The 20932-nt window shown below is 46.6% G+C and overlaps 1 protein-coding gene across 1 annotated transcript; it reads left to right on the top strand.

The window, feature by feature from the left end:
* The first annotated feature begins 18830 nt into the window (after positions 1–18830).
* Positions 18831–20189, top strand: LOC138801745 (protein starmaker-like). Its single transcript, XM_069984840.1, has one exon. The coding sequence runs from the start codon at positions 18831–18833 to the stop codon at positions 20187–20189; it is 1359 nt and encodes a 452-aa protein (XP_069840941.1).
* Positions 20190–20932: the final 743 nt, after the last annotated feature.

Below are 20932 nucleotides of genomic sequence, written 5' to 3'. Positions count from 1 at the left end.
CTACTGGAATATAAAAACTCGCCCAATGTAATGGAAGGAATGTACAATTAGCATTAGGCTTCATTCAGAATGGAAGAATAGAACAGCATGGAACTGATAAAGTCTCTGTAATTCTCTCTCCTCGTCTTCACCATACCCGGCCTCGATCTTGTCTTTGTGTAAATTCTTCCGTGTCGCAAACTCCAACCTCAAAACAATTTACACAATCAAAGTAACCTCGGAAAATGTAATAGAGATGGAAGAGCGAGAAGCATAGAACTTGACATGACCAAGGCTGCAGCCACTTCTGGGCTATGGTACAAGCGCACAATATTCCATTGTCCGCGTAAGACCACTTGTTATGCCACCTGTAGATGTGGTCGATCTATTTCTTGCAAGCCAATTTGCTCAAGCTAGTCTGGTGTGAAAGATTAGGCTTCACCTTTAGGATTCACAGAGGTTGGGTTGAACCTTGTACAACCTCAGGTTTTTGATGCCCGGTATAGTCTGAATTGGTGGTGACCAAAGAGTAGTCAAACCAGTTGGGATCAACCATCTGAAAACGGGAACCGGAGGTGAACAAACCAGAGGTCAATCCAACAGAACCAAAAGTCATAGTAAGCTGGTTTAAAGCAGAAGATTTGTCAAGGCAGGTCAAAGGTCAATAACAGGAATAGCAGATATGAACAGGTCATTGATACTAAACCTTCAACCAGGTAAGGTCTGCAGGCCAAGACATGGTTTTATGAGTTGCTGTCTATGACATCACTTCTGTTGCCCGTGACATCATCCATCTCAGCAACCCTGCAGCACAGAGCATAAGAGCCGGAATAGAGTCTGGAGGAGACTGGAATAACAGTGTGGATCTTGGTGGTATATATTTATCACTAATATATATATATATATATATATATATATACATACTATCACTACAATAAGAGACACAAGTTTCTGCATTGTGGCAAGATAAATCCTTTTCTTACCTCCTTATCTTGGAGCTGCAGTCTCCCCCTTGTATGTGTTTGTACGGTGTGTGAATGTTTCATTGCGGCTGTTCCTCCCGACTATCTTGCACCTTAGTCCCCATTGGGCGACAACTGTTATGGATGCACCTTAAGAGTTCTGTCATAATGACATAATGTCTGTTCCGTATTACAAGTTATAAAGTTTACAATGCGCACAGAGAATCAAACACTCTGACACAGTAATGGTTAAGGTGGATCTCCTTTATTTAAAGATGGCAGCCAGTATATATATATATATATATATATATATATATATATACTTGGGGGGGGGGGGTTCTTCTGCTAAGACTTGTATCAGTACTTCATTGGCTAAGGTACAAAAAGAGTTACGTAGCAATAGTGTTACTTACATAAGCTTTAGGGCAAGTTCACACAAAGTAAAACTGGCGGAATACGGCTGCGGAGAGTTCCCGCCAGCCTCCGTGTCATACTGGCAGTCTATGGGAGGGCTCACGCCTCCTCTCTCCACGCAGAAGGATTGACATGTCAATTCTTCCGAGCGGAGAGGCGCGAAGAGAGGAGACGTATGACACTGGGGTGGGTGGGATTCCGGGGCAGAGAGTTTCACCGCAGCATTCCACCAGTTTTACTCCATGTGAACTGGCCCCTAAGGAATGTAACATCTCTACCTGTTTAGAAGGTCAGCGCTTTACTAAATATATAAAATATGACATCCTTAACAACTGAATAAGAGTAATAACAGTAAGTCCTAGGGGCACAATATAGGTACACATCAGTCAATGGACAGGGACATTTTTGGTAGGTTTTGCCCATCTTTCTCCCTAATGTACAGTGTGTGGCTCTAGAAGAATCATGCAGTAGACATAGTAAAAGTCGTGCTTCTTCTTTCCACAGACCTTGGTGGTAAAAAAAAACTGTGTGAAAGTTAATGGCGGTGATGAATGCGACAGATATAAGCAAACATGTGCGGTCGATAAATGAGCCGAGCTGTAACCTTGGATACACGTGAGTCGCCCTGACCACAGGCCAGCCACAGTTATAGAAGAAACTTTTTACCTGCGCATAGAAAGTATCAGTGTGTACAGCGGCCATGGAGCCGCCACAGTACTCAGATGGTGACGGACAAACCGATGATTGGGCGTCGCTGACATTATATGTACTACATGAACCATTTTATTTTACTGCTGAAAATTACTGGCAAGACCATATATACGTGTAATATGTGCAGGGTGTGAGTAACGTACGGCGATATGTCTAATACAGAGTCAACTGTTTGAGGAGAAAGAACCAAATGCAAAGTCCCAGAACCCATCTGCCATTGCTGGGCCTGGTATTCTGTGGATAGGAAGGTGCCTATTGCATTTTCACCACTAGGTGTCTCCCTGTATTTTCTGCTATGGTATAAGCACAATTTTCGCGATAAAGATCGCATTTGAGCGATAATCGACTTGTGTAAACACAGCGCACGATCAAGCGACGAGCGAGAAATCGTTCATTGTGATCTTTCAACATGTTCTCAAATCGTTAGTCGTTCGCTAAAAATTCGCAGATCGCTTCGTATAAATAGTCTTTCAGAGATTCACCCTATGTGTGAGAGGGGCTTAAGACATCTTAAAAACTATCGCAATAACGATTTTTCTAACGATTTATTTGTCTAAACGCTGATCGTTATAAAAACCAAATCTCTGCTTCAAAATCGTTAAATGATCGATTGGGCAAATTACTGCTTTGTGTAAACAAACCATAAAGGTATCAATGTAAAGGGTTGATGATGTTTGTGCCTAAACTCATGTTATCACTTGTCTGCCCTGACCTATCCCTATGGAGGTTACCCCACAGAAGCCCCTCCTCTCTATAGCAGCCTATCAGAGGCCTGTCTCCCCAGGTTCTCTCCACCAACCAGTAAGCCCCCTGAGGTGTATTTATACAGTTGGAGCAGACCATGGGGGGCATTTATTGTACACCAGTATGAAATAAAGCCCCGCCCGTCTAACTAAGAGGCTCAAGCCCGGCCTGGCACAGGCTACACCTTCTCAGGAGCACACACAAAAATCTGTTTGTGAGCCTTTCTCTCTGTCTCCCCCTCCTCCCCCCTCCCTTCTGAGACGGCTGATGGAAACAAGTCCCTGGCAGGCCTTATCTGCAACATTGTAGAATTTTTGTAATGCTGGGAGATTAATCACAGTGAGTTCATCAGCAACTTGACCTCAGAATAACCCTCCCAGTATTACAAAGAAGATACAATGTTGCAGATACAGCCTGCAAAGGACTTGTTAACATCAGCCATCTTAGAAGGGATGGGGAGGAGGGGGAGACAGAGAGAAAGGCTCACACACAGATTTTTGTGTCTTCAGCAAAAAGCAGCAGCTGAGAACTGGGGGAAGGAGACTGAATAGATAATAAGTATTGAAGGAATTGTTAGTCTTACTATAGGCAACAACATATCAAAAGTTATGTTTGGGTGGAGTACTTTAACATTATGATTCTGTCCAGGTCATGTGACACAGCGCCAAGAGAGAACACGCTAAGAGCTGACTTCTTCTGGCTCATTCTTACACTGCATCGGGGTCTCTATGACACACCGCATCATTCTTTTATTGATAGAGAGCGTGAGCTTACACTGACCTAACCCTTACGCTGCGCTCGCATACAGTATTTGGGGCTTTTTATGAGCTGTAAAATATTTATAGCTCAAAAACTTTCCTATTTTTTATGCTGAGTTCCATCGAGCTCAATAAAACTTGCCGGGTAACTCTCATTCATTAAAATTTACAGCTGTGATTTTACGGCTGAATAACTAAGTGCAACGCCCTTTTTTTAACCTTTGACGACACTGACTTTAGTTTTTGGAACATTTCTTGCCTATTTTTTTTGTGCTGGTTTGCAAACTGGAAGTGACAAAAGCTGGAAAAAACATTCCAAAAACTTAAAGGGGAACTCCAGTGTTTTACATTTTCCCCTTAATTAACACACATTACAAAGTTATATAACTTTGTAATGTATGTTAATAAGCTATCTGGCCCCACCCCCACCTCTCCAAAGACGCAGACCGGAGGTGAGGAGGACACCGGGAGATTCAAGCAGCGATCGTCATCAGAGGGATGGTATATAAAATGTGTGTGTGTGTCTGTGTTTTTTTTTCCCCACGGCACTGGAGTTCTCCTTTAAAGTATATCTGTCATGATATATATATATATATATATATATATATATATTTATTTATTTTTTTTTTTTTAAGAAATCAACAGGACAACAGGGGTTGTGGTCACAAGCAGTTTTGCAATATACTTGCCTTTTTTTTTTTATTCTATATGTTTAAGCAAACATTATACATACAGCCAAAGTAGGCTCCACGCTCCCTACGTGCTGATATTAGATCTTTTCTCTGTTAAAAAAAAAAAGAGACCACACACAGGAAGTCCCAGTACTTTGTGCGTTCACACAAGGAAAGACACCTGACCATCATGCAGGTTGTATATCATCTGAGGGCATATAACTGAGGCTAATTCTATTATCAGCTCTGCAGCTTACCAGGAGACAATGCTCTTTGTTATGTAACAGTTCAGTCAGTATAATGTCACTGTGTGCTTACATAGGTTTTGGTGCTTTGTGAAAGGAGAGCCGACCATACAATGCGAGCACCCTCAGGATTCTCTGCTACTGAATGTGGAGTGGAATGTGGAATGCACAGTGAAGAATTAGAAATGGGATTTCCTGTGTTTAGTCTCTTTTTTTAAAAAAAGATGTAAGACTAAATATGGACCTGGAGGGAGTATGGAGTACAGTGTGACCATATGTATAATGCTGATTTAAACAGAAAACAATAAAACGCTTGCAAAACTACTTAACATAATGGATTAAAAAAAATGGACCAAACAGCTGAATTGGTCCAACATTCTCAGCTGTTTTTGCAGAATATGGATGATAAAACTGCGCACACAGCCCTCACCCTGAATCAGTAAGTAGCAGAAAGTCTCCAGTGCAAAAAGTAGAAAGAAAGTAAAATAACCCAATTCAAGAAGCATAACAAAAGTTAAAAAAAAATCATACAAACAACTCCTGAACAGACTGAAGCTTGTACCAAACCTGAGACTTCCCGGAATCCACCAACCCTATAGAGGCGATAGATACAGCGGGAATATCCAATCAGAGGATAAAATATGGGTCACCGGCTGAACAACATACAAATAGGCTGGAGCGGGCCCATCTACATTCAGATAAAGGAATCCTTCCTCCTCCCAGCATATCCCAGGCGACTAATCTCCAGCTCACAAAAATGCAGACGCAACCACAAATGCCAAATCCCGACAAAACTCAGGGTCATTATTGACAACCGCGCAAAGGCCAAGGCGGAATCCTTATTATTCCGATAGATTTAACCCTATAAAGCAGCGATCCCCAACCAGTGGCTCTTCAGCTGGGGCATAACTACAACTCCTACAATCCCCTGACAGCCAAAGCAAAGGCTATGAGGGGATGATGGGAATTATAGTGTTACAGCAGCTGACGCGTATGCGGCACAGTCTTTATATTTTACAACTTACTGTTTTGGTTTTTTTTTTGCTCTGTTTTGTTACGATGTTTTGACCCCTATGGTTTGTTTTTCCAGAGTTAGTTGTAGTTTTTACTGTTAGGCTCCTTGACATTTCTGGGTAAATTTCTGAATCCATAGGGTTTCTATTGGACATGGACACCCTTCAGGATTTTTTGAAGGGTGTCCTTGCAGGAAAATAGTTCTGGAAAATAGAAGACATGTTCAGAATTCCGGTCAGCTCCAGATGGAAATCCAGAATCTGCCTGTTATTCCAGGTGCAGTGCATGGCAGCACTTGCCCAGGTGCTGCCATGCACTGCACCTGGAATAACAGGCAGGGCACTAAGCTTAGATACACCCCATGTGGCCACATATCAGCTGCCCAGGGCACTAAGCTTAGATACACCCCCATGTGGCCACATATCAGCTGCCCGGGGCACTAAGCTTAGATACACCCCCATGTGGCCACATATCAGCTGCCCAGGGCACTAAGCTTAGATACACACCCATGTGGCCACATATCAGCTGCCCAGGGCACTAAGCTTAGGTACACCCCCATGTGGCCACATATCAGCTGCCCAGGGCACTAAGCTTAGATACACCCCCATGTGTCCACATATCAGCTGCCCGGGGCACTAAGCTTAGATACACCCCCATGTGTCCACATATCAGCTGCCCGGGGCACTAAGCTTAGATACACCCCCATGTGGCCACATATCAGCTGCCCGGGGCACTAAGCTTAGATACACCCCCATGTGTCCACATATCAGCTGCCCGGGGCACTAAGCTTAGATACACCCCCATGTGTCCACATATCAGCTGCCCGGGGCACTAAGCTTAGATACACCCCCATGTGGCCACATATCAGCTGCCCGGAGCACTAAGCTTAGATACACCCCCATGTGGCCACATATCAGCTGCCCGGGGCACTAAGCTTAGATACACCCCCATGTGTCCACATATCAGCTGCCTGGGGCACTAAGCTTAGATACACCCCCATGTGGCCACATATCAGCTGCCCGGGGCACTAAGCTTAGATACACCCCCATGTGGCCACATATCAGCTGCCCAGGGCACTAAGCTTAGATACACCCCCATGTATCCACATATCAGCTGCCCGGGGCACTAAGCTTAGATACACCCCCATGTGGCCACATATCAGCTGCCCGGGGCACTAAGCTTAGATACACCCCCATGTGGACACATATCAGCTGCCCATGGCACTAAGCTTAGATACACCCCCATGTGGCCACATATCAGCTGCCCGGGGCACTAAGCTTAGATACACCCCCATGTGGCCACATATCAGCTGCCCCGGGCACTAAGCTTAGATACACCCCCATGTGGCCACATATCAGCTGCCCAGGGCACTAAGCTTAGATACACCCCCATGTGGCCACATATCAGCTGCCCGGGGCACTAAGCTTAGATACACCCCCATGTGGCCACATATCAGCTGCCCAGGGCACTAAGCTTAGGTACACCCCCATGTGGCCACATATCAGCTGCCCAGGGCACTAAGCTTAGATACACCCCCATGTGTCCACATATCAGCTGCCCGGGGCACTAAGCTTAGATACACCCCCATGTGTCCACATATCAGCTGCCCGGGGCACTAAGCTTAGATACACCCCCATGTGGCCACATATCAGCTGCCCGGGGCACTAAGCTTAGATACACCCCCATGTGTCCACATATCAGCTGCCCGGGGCACTAAGCTTAGATACACCCCCATGTGTCCACATATCAGCTGCCCAGGGCACTAAGCTTAGATACACCCCCATGTGGCCACATATCAGCTGCCCGGAGCACTAAGCTTAGATACACCCCCATGTGGCCACATATCAGCTGCCCGGAGCACTAAGCTTAGATACACCCCCATGTGGCCACATATCAGCTGCCCGGGGCACTAAGCTTAGATACACCCCCATGTGTCCACATATCAGCTGCCCGGGGCACTAAGCTTAGATACACCCCCATGTGGCCACATATCAGCTGCCCGGGGCACTAAGCTTAGATACACCCCCATGTGGCCACATATTAGCTGCCCGGGGCACTAAGCTTAGATACACCCCCATGTGGCCACATATCAGCTGCCCGGGGCACTAAGCTTAGATACACCCCCATGTGTCCACATATCAGCTGCCTGGGGCACTAAGCTTAGATACACCCCCATGTGGCCACATATCAGCTGCCCGGGGCACTAAGCTTAGATACACCCCCATGTGGCCACATATCAGCTGCCCGGGGCACTAAGCTTAGATACACCCCCATTAGTCCCTATTTAAACTCACCTATTATTCCCATTAATAATTTCTGAACATCATAATGATAGTACCTTAGAGTTAATAAAGGTGAAGACCGACCATTAAACCATCGTTAATCATCTATTGTGATAGTGGAAAAATAATTATCGGCGGCAGAAGAGATAAATGTAAATGCCGCTCACAATGACATTCACACTCGGCCATTTCTGCCTCGCACACAGAAAATGCTAGAAAATAAATAAGACTATATTACGCATAAAGCAAGGAAGACGTTTGTGCAGACTTAAAGGTTTAAGATCACTGGACCAAGGAGGGAATTGCACTCGGTTATTGTCACGGAGGAAGATTAATGTTTTACGTCGTTCTACATTTGCATGACAAGGAAGGAGACAATAAACTTATATGAGGTCCACCGGGCGCCTTATAATAAGGAAGTCATCTTCCCATCTGGACAGTCAGAAAATCAGCTTGTATACTGGCAGAATGCATAAGTACCATAGTTATATACTGTACAGCTTACTCCGCAGCCCCCAGGATTTAGTGCAGTTCTGCATGGCGGCCACCACCTTGTCTTCGTCCATGGGATGAGATGAGCTGGAGCGTCGCTGCAGCTCATCTCGTCCATGGGATGAGATGAGCTGCAGCGACGCTCCTCAATACTCGGGAAGTTAATCACCTGCACATTACTTTGTACTAATTAGCAGCCAGTGAGTGTTACAGAGAAGCAGGCCATCCATCAGTGTGCAGGCCGGGCCCACGAGCCTCTGGACGTTTGCTCTACAAATCAGCACTAGTACTGCGGGGGAGAGGCTGAAGCGTTGATGTGCAATCCGCTGCCCATGTCCTCATAGCTGCAACTGCATAGAAACCCTTGTTATCAAGTCTGGCTGGAGACGGGGAAGGACGGAGGGGAAAGTTTTTATTCTTTGTCCGCTGATGCCGCCTCTTGCAAGGTAACCGCCCTAGGCACTGGCCCTGCACGGTCTAATGGCAAATGCAGCCTTGTCCGCTAGACATCAATGGTATGGAGTGTATTCTAAAAGATGGATGGCGTTCATTATTAGTTATGAATCCAAAACAGATTCATGCAAAACAGGTTGTGGCTCATGACCATGCGTAGTTTCTATGAAGAGGTAAGGGCCAATCTGGATGTAGTTATGTGGCTGATATATTTAGATTTTACAGATGCACTTGATATTGTAGCACGCAAAAGCCTTGTACTGATAGTACAGCTCAGGGACTAAGGACAATACACACCAGGAAAGGATTCGCTAAAAGGGACAGAAACAAAGAGAGACTGTAATTGTACGTAATAAAATTGTCTAAAATTAGCAGCAGAGACTAAAAGGAATTGTAACAGGAGCAGTGGAGACCACAAGGATCTGTACCGGGAGCAGTGGAGACCACAAGGATCTGTACCGGGAGCAGTGGAGACCACAAGGATCTGTACCGGGAGCAGTGGGGACCACAAGGATCTGTACCGGGAGCAGTGGAGACCACAAGGATCTGTACTGGGAGCAGTGGGGATCACAAGGATCTGTACCGGGAGCAGTGGGGACCACAAGGATCTGTACCGGGAGCAGTGGAGACCACAAGGATCTGTACCGGGAGCAGTGGGAACCACAAGGATCTGTACCGGGAGCAGTGGGGACCACAAGGATCTGTACCGGGAGCAGTGGAGACCACAAGGATCTGTACCGGGAGCAGTGGGAACCACAAGGATCTGTACCGGGAGCAGTGGAGACCACAAGGATCTGTACCGGGAGCAGTGGGGACCACAAGGATCTGTACCGGGAGCAGTGGGGACCACAAGGATCTGTACCGGGAGCAGTGGGGACCACAAGGATCTGTACCGGGAGCAGTGGGGACCACAAGGATCTGTACCGGGAGCAGTGGGGACCACAAGGATCTGTACCGGGAGCAGTGGGGACCACAAGGATCTGTACCGGGAGCAGTGGGGACCACAAGGATCTGTACCGGGAGCAGTGGAGACCACAAGGATCTGTACCGGGAGCAGTGGGGACCACAAGGATCTGTACCGGGAGCAGTGGGAACCACAAGGATCTGTACCGGGAGCAGTGGGGACCACAAGGATCTGTACCGGGAGCAGTGGAGACCACAAGGATCTGTACCGGGAGCAGTGGGAACCACAAGGATCTGTACCGGGAGCAGTAAGGACCACAAGGATCTGTACCGGGAGCAGTGGGGACCACAAGGATCTGTACCGGGAGCAGTGGGGACCACAAGGATCTGTACCGGGAGCAGTGGGGACCACAAGGATCTGTACCGGGAGCAGTGGGGACCACAAGGATCTGTACCGGGAGCAGTGGGGACCACAAGGATCTGTACCGGGAGCAGTGGGGACCACAAGGATCTGTACCGGGAGCAGTGGGGACCACAAGGATCTGTACCGGGAGCAGTGGAGACCACAAGGATCTGTACCGGGAGCAGTGGGGACCACAAGGATCTGTATCGGGAGCAGTGGGGACCACAAGGATCTGTACCGGGAGCAGTGGGGACCACAAGGATCTGTACCGGGAGCAGTGGGGACCACAAGGATCTGTACCGGGAGCAGTGGGGACCACAAGGATCTGTACCGGGAGCAGTGGAGACCACAAGGATCTGTACCGGAAGCAGTGGAGACCACAAGGATCTGTATCTGGAGCAGTGGAGACCACAAGGATCTGTATCTGGAGCAGTGGAGACCACAAGGATCTGTATCGGGAGCAGATAGACCACAAGGATCTGTAGCGGGAGCAGTGGGGACCACAAGGATCTGTAGCGGGAGCAGTGGGGACCACAAGGATCTGTACCGGAAGCAGTGGGGACCACAAGGATCTGTACCGGGAGCAGTGGGGACCACAAGGATCTGTACCGGAAGCAGTGGAGACCACAAGGATCTGTACCGGGAGCAGTGGAGACCACAAGGATCTGTACCGGGAGCAGTGGGGACCACAAGGATCTGTACCGGGAGCAGTGGAGACCACAAGGATCTGTACTGGGAGCAGATAGACCACAAGGATCTGTAATGGGAGCAGATAGACCACAAGGATCTGTAATGGGAGCAGATAGACCACAAGGATCTGTACCGGGAGCAGTGGGGACCACAAGGATCTGTACCGGGAGCAGTGGAGACCACAAGGATCTGTACTGGGAGCAGATAGACCACAAGGATCTGTAATGGGAGCAGATAGACCACAAGGATCTGTACCGGGAGCAGTGGGGACCACAAGGATCTGTACCGGGAGCAGTGGGGACCACAAGGATCTGTACCGGGAGCAGTGGGGACCACAAGGATCTGTACCGGGAGCAGTGGGGACCACAAGGATCTGTTCCGGGAGCAGTGGGGACCACAAGGATCTGTACCGGGAGCAGTGGGGACCACAAGGATCTGTACCGGGAGCAGTGGAGACCACAAGGATCTGTACCGGGAGCAGTGGGGACCACAAGGATCTGTATCGGGAGCAGTGGGGGACCACAAGGATCTGTACCGGGAGCAGTGGGGACCACAAGGATCTGTACCGGGAGCAGTGGGGACCACAAGGATCTGTACCGGGAGCAGTGGGGACCACAAGGATCTGTACCGGGAGCAGTGGAGACCACAAGGATCTGTACCGGAAGCAGTGGAGACCACAAGGATCTGTATCTGGAGCAGTGGAGACCACAAGGATCTGTATCTGGAGCAGTGGAGACCACAAGGATCTGTATCGGGAGCAGATAGACCACAAGGATCTGTAGCGGGAGCAGTGGGGACCACAAGGATCTGTAGCGGGAGCAGTGGGGACCACAAGGATCTGTACCGGAAGCAGTGGGGACCACAAGGATCTGTACCGGGAGCAGTGGGGACCACAAGGATCTGTACCGGAAGCAGTGGAGACCACAAGGATCTGTACCGGGAGCAGTGGAGACCACAAGGATCTGTACCGGGAGCAGTGGGGACCACAAGGATCTGTACCGGGAGCAGTGGAGACCACAAGGATCTGTACTGGGAGCAGATAGACCACAAGGATCTGTAATGGGAGCAGATAGACCACAAGGATCTGTAATGGGAGCAGATAGACCACAAGGATCTGTACCGGGAGCAGTGGGGACCACAAGGATCTGTACCGGGAGCAGTGGAGACCACAAGGATCTGTACTGGGAGCAGATAGACCACAAGGATCTGTAATGGGAGCAGATAGACCACAAGGATCTGTACCGGGAGCAGTGGGGACCACAAGGATCTGTACCGGGAGCAGTGAGGACCACAAGGATCTGTACTGGGAGCAGTGGGGATCACAAGGATCTGTACTGGGAGCAGTGGAGACCACAAGGATCTGTACTGGGAGCAGTGGAGACCACAAGGATCTGTACCGGGAGCAGTGGAGACCACAAGGATCTGTACCGGGAGCAGTGGGGACCACAAGGATCTGTACCGGGAGCAGTGGGGACCACAAGGATCTGTAATGGGAGCAGATAGACCACAAGGATCTGTACCGGGAGCAGTGGGGACCACAAGGATCTGTACCGGGAGCAGTGGAGACCACAAGGATCTGTACTGGGAGCAGTGGAGACCACAAGGATCTGTACCGGAAGCAGTGGAGACCACAAGGATCTGAACCGGGAGCAAGGATCAGTACAGAGATCAGCAGTGATCACAGATATCTGTGGATGAGATGGAAAGTGTTACGTTTTGCTGGTGATACGAGACTTTGCAGGATACTTATAACTGGGCTTAAATGTAAAATATGACAGAAATTCCTAGATAAACTAGAAGCATTGGCGAGAACATGGGGAATGAATTTTAATGCTGATAAATGTAAAGTAATTCAGCCGGGCTGCGGTAATCGTGTTATAGACATTACATAGAATAATATTGGGGATAACAGAATGAGAAAAGGGCCTGAGTATTCTGGTTATGAGCGAGCAAAGCAACACTACTCAATGTCAGGCAGCAGCTGCAGGAGCACAGGAGGCTTTATGGTGTATAGAAGGGATGAAGAACATCGTCCTCATGCCAGACCAGATCTCACATAGAAGAGGGAGTCCACATTGTGAAAAAGCGAGACATGCTGCAGCATATAGGATACCCATTAGGCTATGTTCACACAACGTATGTGTTGGAGAAATCACGGCCGTTGCAACAATGGCTGTGATTAATACAGCACACATGTTGTATGTGAAAGCCTAGAATCCTGTCCAGAGTGTATACACATGGTACATGGACATGTTAGTTTTCTGCGGCCGCTATTCATTGAACAGAGGCTGCAGAAAACCTGTCAGTGCTCACAATGCAGCGTGCGGCTCTAGCCGCACGCTCCATTGTGAGCAGTGGGGAATTGGAATGCAGGCACTCACTGATGCGCCCGCATCTGAATTTAGCGGCAGTAAAGATCGTCCAACCGGTACTTCAGTACCGTCCGGGATGATCTTTTCTGACACCGTCTGTTCCGTGACCTGGCCAGCCGGTCTCTTACACCATGTGAACATGGCCTTAGTATAGAACCAGCATCCTGACTAGTGAGACTGAGAGACTGTGCTGCGAGTTGAGAAGGAAGGTACAGTGGTGCCCTGGATTACGAGCATAATCCGTTCCGGGACCGTGCTTGTAATCTAAATCCACTCTTAAACCAAAGCAAATTTTCCCATAAGAAATCACTGATATGCAGACAATTGGTTCCACGCTCCAAAAATAATGATTTTTTTATTCTGAATAATATGTAGAACAGATGAAACAATGAGAAACAGCAGAATCTGTGATATTATAAGTTACTGTACAGTATAGCAATCAGCATGTGGAGTATAATGTATAGTAACTGTATAACCCTGATAACACAGCAGCTGGATATGTGATATATAAGTTACTGTACAGTATAGCAGCATGTGGTATATAATGTATAGTAACTGTATAACCCTGATAACACAGCAGCTGGATATGTGATATATAAGTTACTGTACAGTATAGCAGCATGTGGTGTATAATGTATAGTAACTGTATAACCCTGATAACACAGCAGCTGGATATGTGATATATAAGTTACTATACAGTATAGCAATCAGCATGTGCAGTATAATGTATAGTAAAATGTATAACCCTGATAACACAGCAGCTGGATATGTGATATATAAGTTACTGTACAGTATAGTAATCAGCATGTGGTATATAATGTATAGTAACTGCATAACCCTGATAACACAGCAGCTGGATATGTGATATATAAGTTACTGTACAGTATAGCAATCAGCATGTGGTATATAATGTATAGTAACTGTATAACCCTGATAACACTGCATCTGGATATGTGATATATAAGTTACTGTACAGTATAGCAGCATGTGGTATATAATGTATAGTAACTGCATAACCCTGATAACACAGCAGCTGGATATGTGATATATAAGTTACTGTACAGTATAGCAGCATGTGGTGTATAATGTATAGTAACTGTATAACCCTGATAACACAGCAGCTGGATATGTGATATATAAGCTACTATACAGTATAGCAATCAGCATGTGCAGTATAATGTATAGTAAGTGCATAACCCTGATAACACAGCAGCAGTTTGTAGATACATGATAGAACTGCAGATCTCCATAATGCAGTAGCGTAGTACACCATGCTAGAATAGAGAAGCAGGGCTGCTGTCAGAGGTCTGTGTGGTCACATGACAGCAATGGGGAAGGGGGTGTGTCCAGCATGGACCAATCAGGAAGTGAGAATCACAGAGCTGTGCAGGAGGACAGAGACAGAAATTTTTCTATACAGCAGTGTGTGTAGCTGAGTGTAAGTATAGGCACATTATAGTCACATTATATATAGCTGAGTGTGAGTGTAGGCACATTATAGTAGGAATAAAGAAGATGTGAAACACAAGGGCTGACAGAGACTGCAGGGAGTATGAAGGAATGAGCAGGGCAGATGTGGGCACATACATGCAGCGCTCTCTGTCCGGGGAGAGAGGGGTTACAGCTATGAGAAGATTACCTCCACAGTCCTGTCCCCTGATGTAAGCCCCAGCCTGAAGTGGATCTGCTATGATTTGGAAGGTGAGGGAGACCTTCTGGGTCAGAGTACATGGCTGTAGACCTCGCTATGCAGACCATGCCCCTCCCCCACTCCCCCTCCCACCCTGTACAGGGAGCTCTTACACCAAAGCAATGCTCTTACACAAAGTCACAATTTAAAAAAAAAACTTATCTTGTCTTGCAAGTTAGAGCCCTATTCCACCGGACGATTATCGTTCCCATAATCGTTAACGATTAATGCTCTCAAACGACCGCTATTGCGAAATACCTGAAAACGTTCACTCATTTCCATGGAACGATAATCGTTACTTATGATCGTATTCGCGATCTTTTTTTCTTTGCTATTTCCTCGCAATTGCGTCCGTATCTACTGCGAACGACCGAACAATGTCTTATTCAATGCGAACGATTTGCGAACGTTTTGCGAACGAGCAGCGATAAAAATAGGTCCAGGTCTTATAAAGCGATCAACGATTATCGTTTAGATTCTAACGATTTAACGATAATCTGAACGATAATCGTCCGGTGGAATAGGGCCCTAACTCTTAAACCAAGGTACCACTGTATTACATCTATAGGTGACTGCACCAGTGATCCATGTCTGTAAAAAGCAAAGTTACTAAATAGGTTAAAATAGTACTTTTACCTTTACCCCTAGTGAATCCCCCTTCCTCCAGCAGCGCCGGAAAAATTGGCCATAACAGCCTCTTTATTAATCTGCTTCAAATTACCAAATAACATTAAATAACAATAATACGCATCAGGTCTAGGGAGGTCCGGCCGAGCACCATCCAGCAGCACCAGTAACTATCACCCAGCCGCCCCGGGAGCTGACAAACTTGTCACTGCACCACCGTACTTCCACAATCACCACTAAAGAAGTGGGAGAGTACCATCCCTCTTACGGCCCCCCTCAGAGTAAGTGCACATTGACCTCCTTACTGCAGGCAGCCATGACAGTATATAAAACAAGCCCACACCCAGACACCAAATATCCTGCAATAAGGGCAGGCGGGAGGGCTGAACCTGGTCCGGCAGAAACTGAAGCTCTCCCTCTCCCCCCCTGACCTAAGAGGGGGGAGATCCCTATTACACAAAGAGATTTATCGGACATACTGTATATATTTGGAGCCAAAGCCAGGAACAGACTATAAACAGAGAACAGGTAATAAAGGAAAGACAGATTTCTCCTCTTCTCAAACTCTTTTCTGGCTTTAAAAAAAATCTGTTAGATAATCTGTTGATGTAATAGTGTCCTAACTGCCCCACACTTAGGGCCCTATTACACGGGACGATTAACGTGCGAAAAATCGTTAAATTGTTCGAATTTAAATGATAATCGTTCTGTGTAATTGCAGGCAACGATTAAAAAATCGTTCGTATCCCGTTGATCGTTGATTTAGATTTGAATCTACAATTATCATTAATCGTTCGCTGTAATTCCACATTCGTTCGCTCAAGTTTCGCATTTTTTCACTAGTCGTTCAGTGTAATTGCACATTGTTCATTGTTTTTCTGGGATCAGAAGGAATAAACGATCATAGTAACGATTGCAATAACGATTGTAACTAACGATTATCGTTCTGTGGAATATGGTGAGTGATTTCAGATTAACAAAAAATAATTTTGTTTGCGATTGTTAATCGTTAAAAATAGCTCCGTGTAATAGGACCCTTACTCCTTACGTAACCCCTTTAGACCTACACTCCCAGCTAACCTAGTCATGCTGGGTCTCCGCTAGGTCTGCGCCCCTGCTCCGTGCTCTTCCTATCATTTACCAAACCTTTCTCCCTCTCCTGATATGCTTATCTTTCCCTCCCATTGTTGACAGCTCGTTGTCCAGGTTACCAACCACCACTCTGCTCTAATAGCACTATTTTAAAAATATTTATCTTGAAGAGTCCTACAAGTATAAGTATATTGGCTGAGATGGAAATATTAAAGCAACCAATCCAGGTGCATCTGCAGGTGTTTTTTGGCATGAAATCTACAGGTTCATGGGATCTATCCTCTTTTCAAATCCATTCCTGGCTTTGGCTTCCAAAATCTGTCAGATAAATCTCTCTGTGGAAACGCACCCTTATTCAATGCGAACGTTTTGCGAATGAGCAACGATAAAAATAGGTCCAGGTCTTATAAAGCGATCAACGATTTCTCGTTCAGTCGTTAATCGTTAACTGCATTTCAACCGAACGATCATCGTTTAGATTCGAACAATTTAACGATAATCTGAACGATTCCGGTGGAATAGGGCCCTAAGTGGTAGTGTATTAGCCATCAGACGGGGTACGCTGGGAAAGGGTGTCACCTCCCTTATATCAATAACAGTACAGAAGGTTTGGGTAGAAGCCATTGTGGGTAGAAGCATCCAGATCTAAGGCTTGATGAAACATTACAAGTAACCGCAAGTGTTCTTCTCTGTTACTGTTTAAGAGACTGTAAGACTGTAACTATTATGCTTGAGTACCACTTAAAGTGACAGTAACTGACAAGAGTGTGTGGCGTCTGGCTCCTGCAGCATATTACTACAACTAAACCCTCCTGGATTCACTTATTTTTTCCCTTCTTCATCAGTCCTGGTAAAAGCATCGGCTGACACAGACCAGCGAAGACCCATCTCATCTGTACAATCATCTAAGAATGAGAGAACCGAATATGAAGAGGCGTCATTCACTGTAGCAGCCGCTCCACGGCCCAGGGACCTCCATGATGTCAGTGCGGACATATAGGGAGGAGCCGCTTCTGGTATTGGCAGGACATCTGTCTATGAGAAGACAACGAGAAGCGCCCTGTCACCCCCTATTCCCAGGCTGCGGTGAGAATCCGCTGGTTTTCATTCCACTAGAATTTCACTTGGAACAATTACAAAGCCGTAAAGCTGACAGCGGGAATGATGCACGGGGCTCCCTCCTCAGTTATTTCTGGAGAAGATAATAAAACCCGAGCAGCCGCCATCTCTTCTCAAATATTGGTTTTAGGATTACACCTGTTAAAGGCGCAGAGGACAGAATGGAGGGGATGGCCATCAGGGAATCCATTTGGATTCATTGAGAATTTAGCAAATAATTAGAATTTGTTCAAATCATTTTTTTTTTTATTGTGTGTGATTTGTTTCATGATTTGCTGACCATGCGCCGTGTACCTAGCCTATGTGGTATGGGAAATGCTGTAAAAATACTCACCCTCTCCCCATCCCTGTGTCTGGTCAGGCTCTGTATTTACCTGTGTGGCTGTAGGGCTTTCCTCAGCAGCGCTCTAGTGACCAATGACTACTCGAGAGAGGTCACAGAAGGAAATGATGGGCATGGCCACAGGCAGGAGCAGGGAGCAGGTGAGTATGTTTGTTTACCTGGCAGAGGAGCATATACACCTGTCATTTCGAGAGGAGTCCCTGCTGTTCTACAGCAAGCAGTCATGCGCTTTGCACTGTGGTTTCTTGAATAGACTGATACTATGTGTAGGCTCTTAACTTCTTACACTTACTGGTTTGGCCTTCTGAAATGAACGTTTAGTGGGGACAGCTAATTCTTTAGTTCATTTACTCTTCTACTGGCAAAGAGGTGCCCCAACATTTCTGACCCAGGAGTCACATTGGAGCCAGCATTATCAGAGGTGTAAATTACAGGTCATGGAAAATATCAATGACGTATATAGAATTTTTCAGCACAATGCAATATAGTGGACGTATATAAAGATAATAAAAAATTATCCTAAGCATTGTGTCCCCAGCACCCAATCGTTTCTGCTTAGTTGTAGCACAACACAATAGCAGGAGATATATAGCACAATATACAGTGGCGGGTTAATGCTTGTCTGCACAGGGTTAAATCTACAAAACTGATAGAATGAGCGCCTAAGGCTGCGAGGCTGCGGTGTGACCAACACAACTCTGCATTATCCTGTCAGGAGACCCAGGATACTAGTACTGATCAGTCATAGGGACCTCAATGAGGAGCACAAATCTAAGGAGGATGGTAGTGATAGCAAGGAGAGGACTACTGATGATGGGGGTGATAGTGAGAAGATGACTACTAATGATGGGGGTGATGGTAAGGAAATGACTACTGATGATGATGGTGGTGATAGCGAGGGGGTGACTACTAATGATGGGGGTGATAGTGAGGAGGTGACTACTGATGGTGGTGATAGCGAGGAGATGACTACTGACGATGGTGATAGTGAGGAGATGACTACTGATGGTGGTGATAGCGAGGAGATGACTACTGATGATGGTGATAGCGAGGGGAGGACTACTGATGGTGGTGATAGCGAGGAGATGACTACTGATGATGGTGATAGCGAGGGGAGGACTACTGATGGTGGTGATAGCGAGGAGATGACTACTGATGGTGGTGATAGCGAGGGGAGGACTACTGATGGTGGTGATAGCGAGGAGATGACTACTGATGATGGTGATAGCGAGGGGAGGACTACTGATGGTGGTGATAGCGAGGAGATGACTACTGATGATGGGGGTGATGGTAAGGAAATGACTACTGATGATGATGGTGGTGATAGCGAGGAGGTGACTACTAATGATGGGGGTGATAGTGAGGAGGTGACTACTGATGGTGGTGATAGCGAGGAGATGACTACTGATGATGGTGATAGTGAGGAGATGACTACTGATGGTGGTGATAGCGAGGAGATGACTACTGATGGTGGTGATAGCGAGGAGATGACTACTGATGATGGTGGTGATAGCGAGGAGATGACTACTGATGGTGGTGATAGCGAGGAGATGACTACTGATGGTGGTGATAGCGAGGAGATGACTACTGATGGTGGTGATAGCGAGGAGATGACTACTGATGGTGGTGATAGCGAGGAGATGACTACTGATGGTGGTGATAGCGAGGAGATGACTACTGATGGTGGTGATAGCGAGGAGATGACTACTGATGGTGGTGATAGCGAGGAGATGACTACTGATGGTGGTGATAGCGAGGAGATGACTACTGATGATGGTGATAGCGAGGGGAGGACTACTGATGGTGGTGATAGCGAGGAGATGACTACTGATGATGGTGATAGCGAGGGGAGGACTACTGATGATGGTGATAGCGAGGGGAGGACTACTGATGGTGGTGATAGCGAGGAGATGACTACTGATGATGGTGGTGATAGCGAGGAGATGACTACTAATGATGGGGGTGATAGTGAGGAGATGACTACTGATGATGGTGGTGATAGTGAGGAGATGACTACTAATGATGGGGGTGATAGTGAGGAGATGACTACTGATGGTGGTGATAGCGAGGGGAGGACTACTGATGGTGGTGATAGCGAGGAGATGACTATTGATGATGGTGGTGATAGCGAGGAGATGACTACTGATGATGGTGGTGATAGCGAGGAGATGACTACTAATGATGGGGGTGATAGTGAGGAGATGACTACTAATGAAGCCTGGTAATAGTAATCATATGATGAAGCCTGGTAATGCTGATCACATGATGAAGCCTGTAAATAGTGATCACATGATGAATCCTGGTAATGCTGATCACATGATGAAGCCTGGTAATGCTGATCACATGATGAAGCCTGGTAATGCTGATCACATGATGAAGCCTGGTAATAGTAATCATATAATGAAGCCTGGTAATAGTAATCATATGATGAAGCCTGGTAATGCTGATCACATGATGAAGCCTGTAAATAGTGATCACATGATGAAGCCTGGCAATGCTGATCACATGAGGAAGTCTGGCAATGCTGATCACATGACGAAGCCTGGTAATAGTAATCATATAATGAAGCCCGGTAATGCTGATCACATGATGAAGCCTGGTAATAGTAATCATATGATGAAGCCTGGTAATGCTGATCACATGATGAAGCCTGTAAATAGTGATCACATGATGAAACCTGGCAATGCTGATCACATGAGGAAGTCTGGTAATGCTGATCACATGGTGAAGCCCAGGAGGTAGGCAAAAGACTCTAATCATGTAACAAGGAAATGGAACAAAACTGTGAGGAGGGTGGCATTGAAGAGATTACTACTGCTTGTGCTGATGATGGTGATAGTGAAGAGTTTATTACTAATGATGGTGGTTATAGTGATGGAAGTACAAGTAATGATGGTGGTAATAGTGACGGGAGTACTACAAGTAATGATGGTGATAGTGACAGGGTACTACAAGTAATGATGGTGAT

Source organism: Dendropsophus ebraccatus, chromosome 9, assembly GCF_027789765.1.
Source record: "Dendropsophus ebraccatus isolate aDenEbr1 chromosome 9, aDenEbr1.pat, whole genome shotgun sequence".
Lineage (NCBI taxonomy): Eukaryota > Metazoa > Chordata > Amphibia > Anura > Hylidae > Dendropsophus > Dendropsophus ebraccatus.
The sequence above is the reverse complement of the archived record's forward strand: the minus strand, read 5'-3'. Positions and strand labels throughout refer to the sequence as shown.

What these genes read in the sequence shown, in the direction of transcription:
- LOC138801745 (XM_069984840.1), top strand. Translation starts at nt 18,831, where the DNA reads ATGACTACTGATGATGATGGTGGTGATAGCGAGGGGGTGACTACTAAT.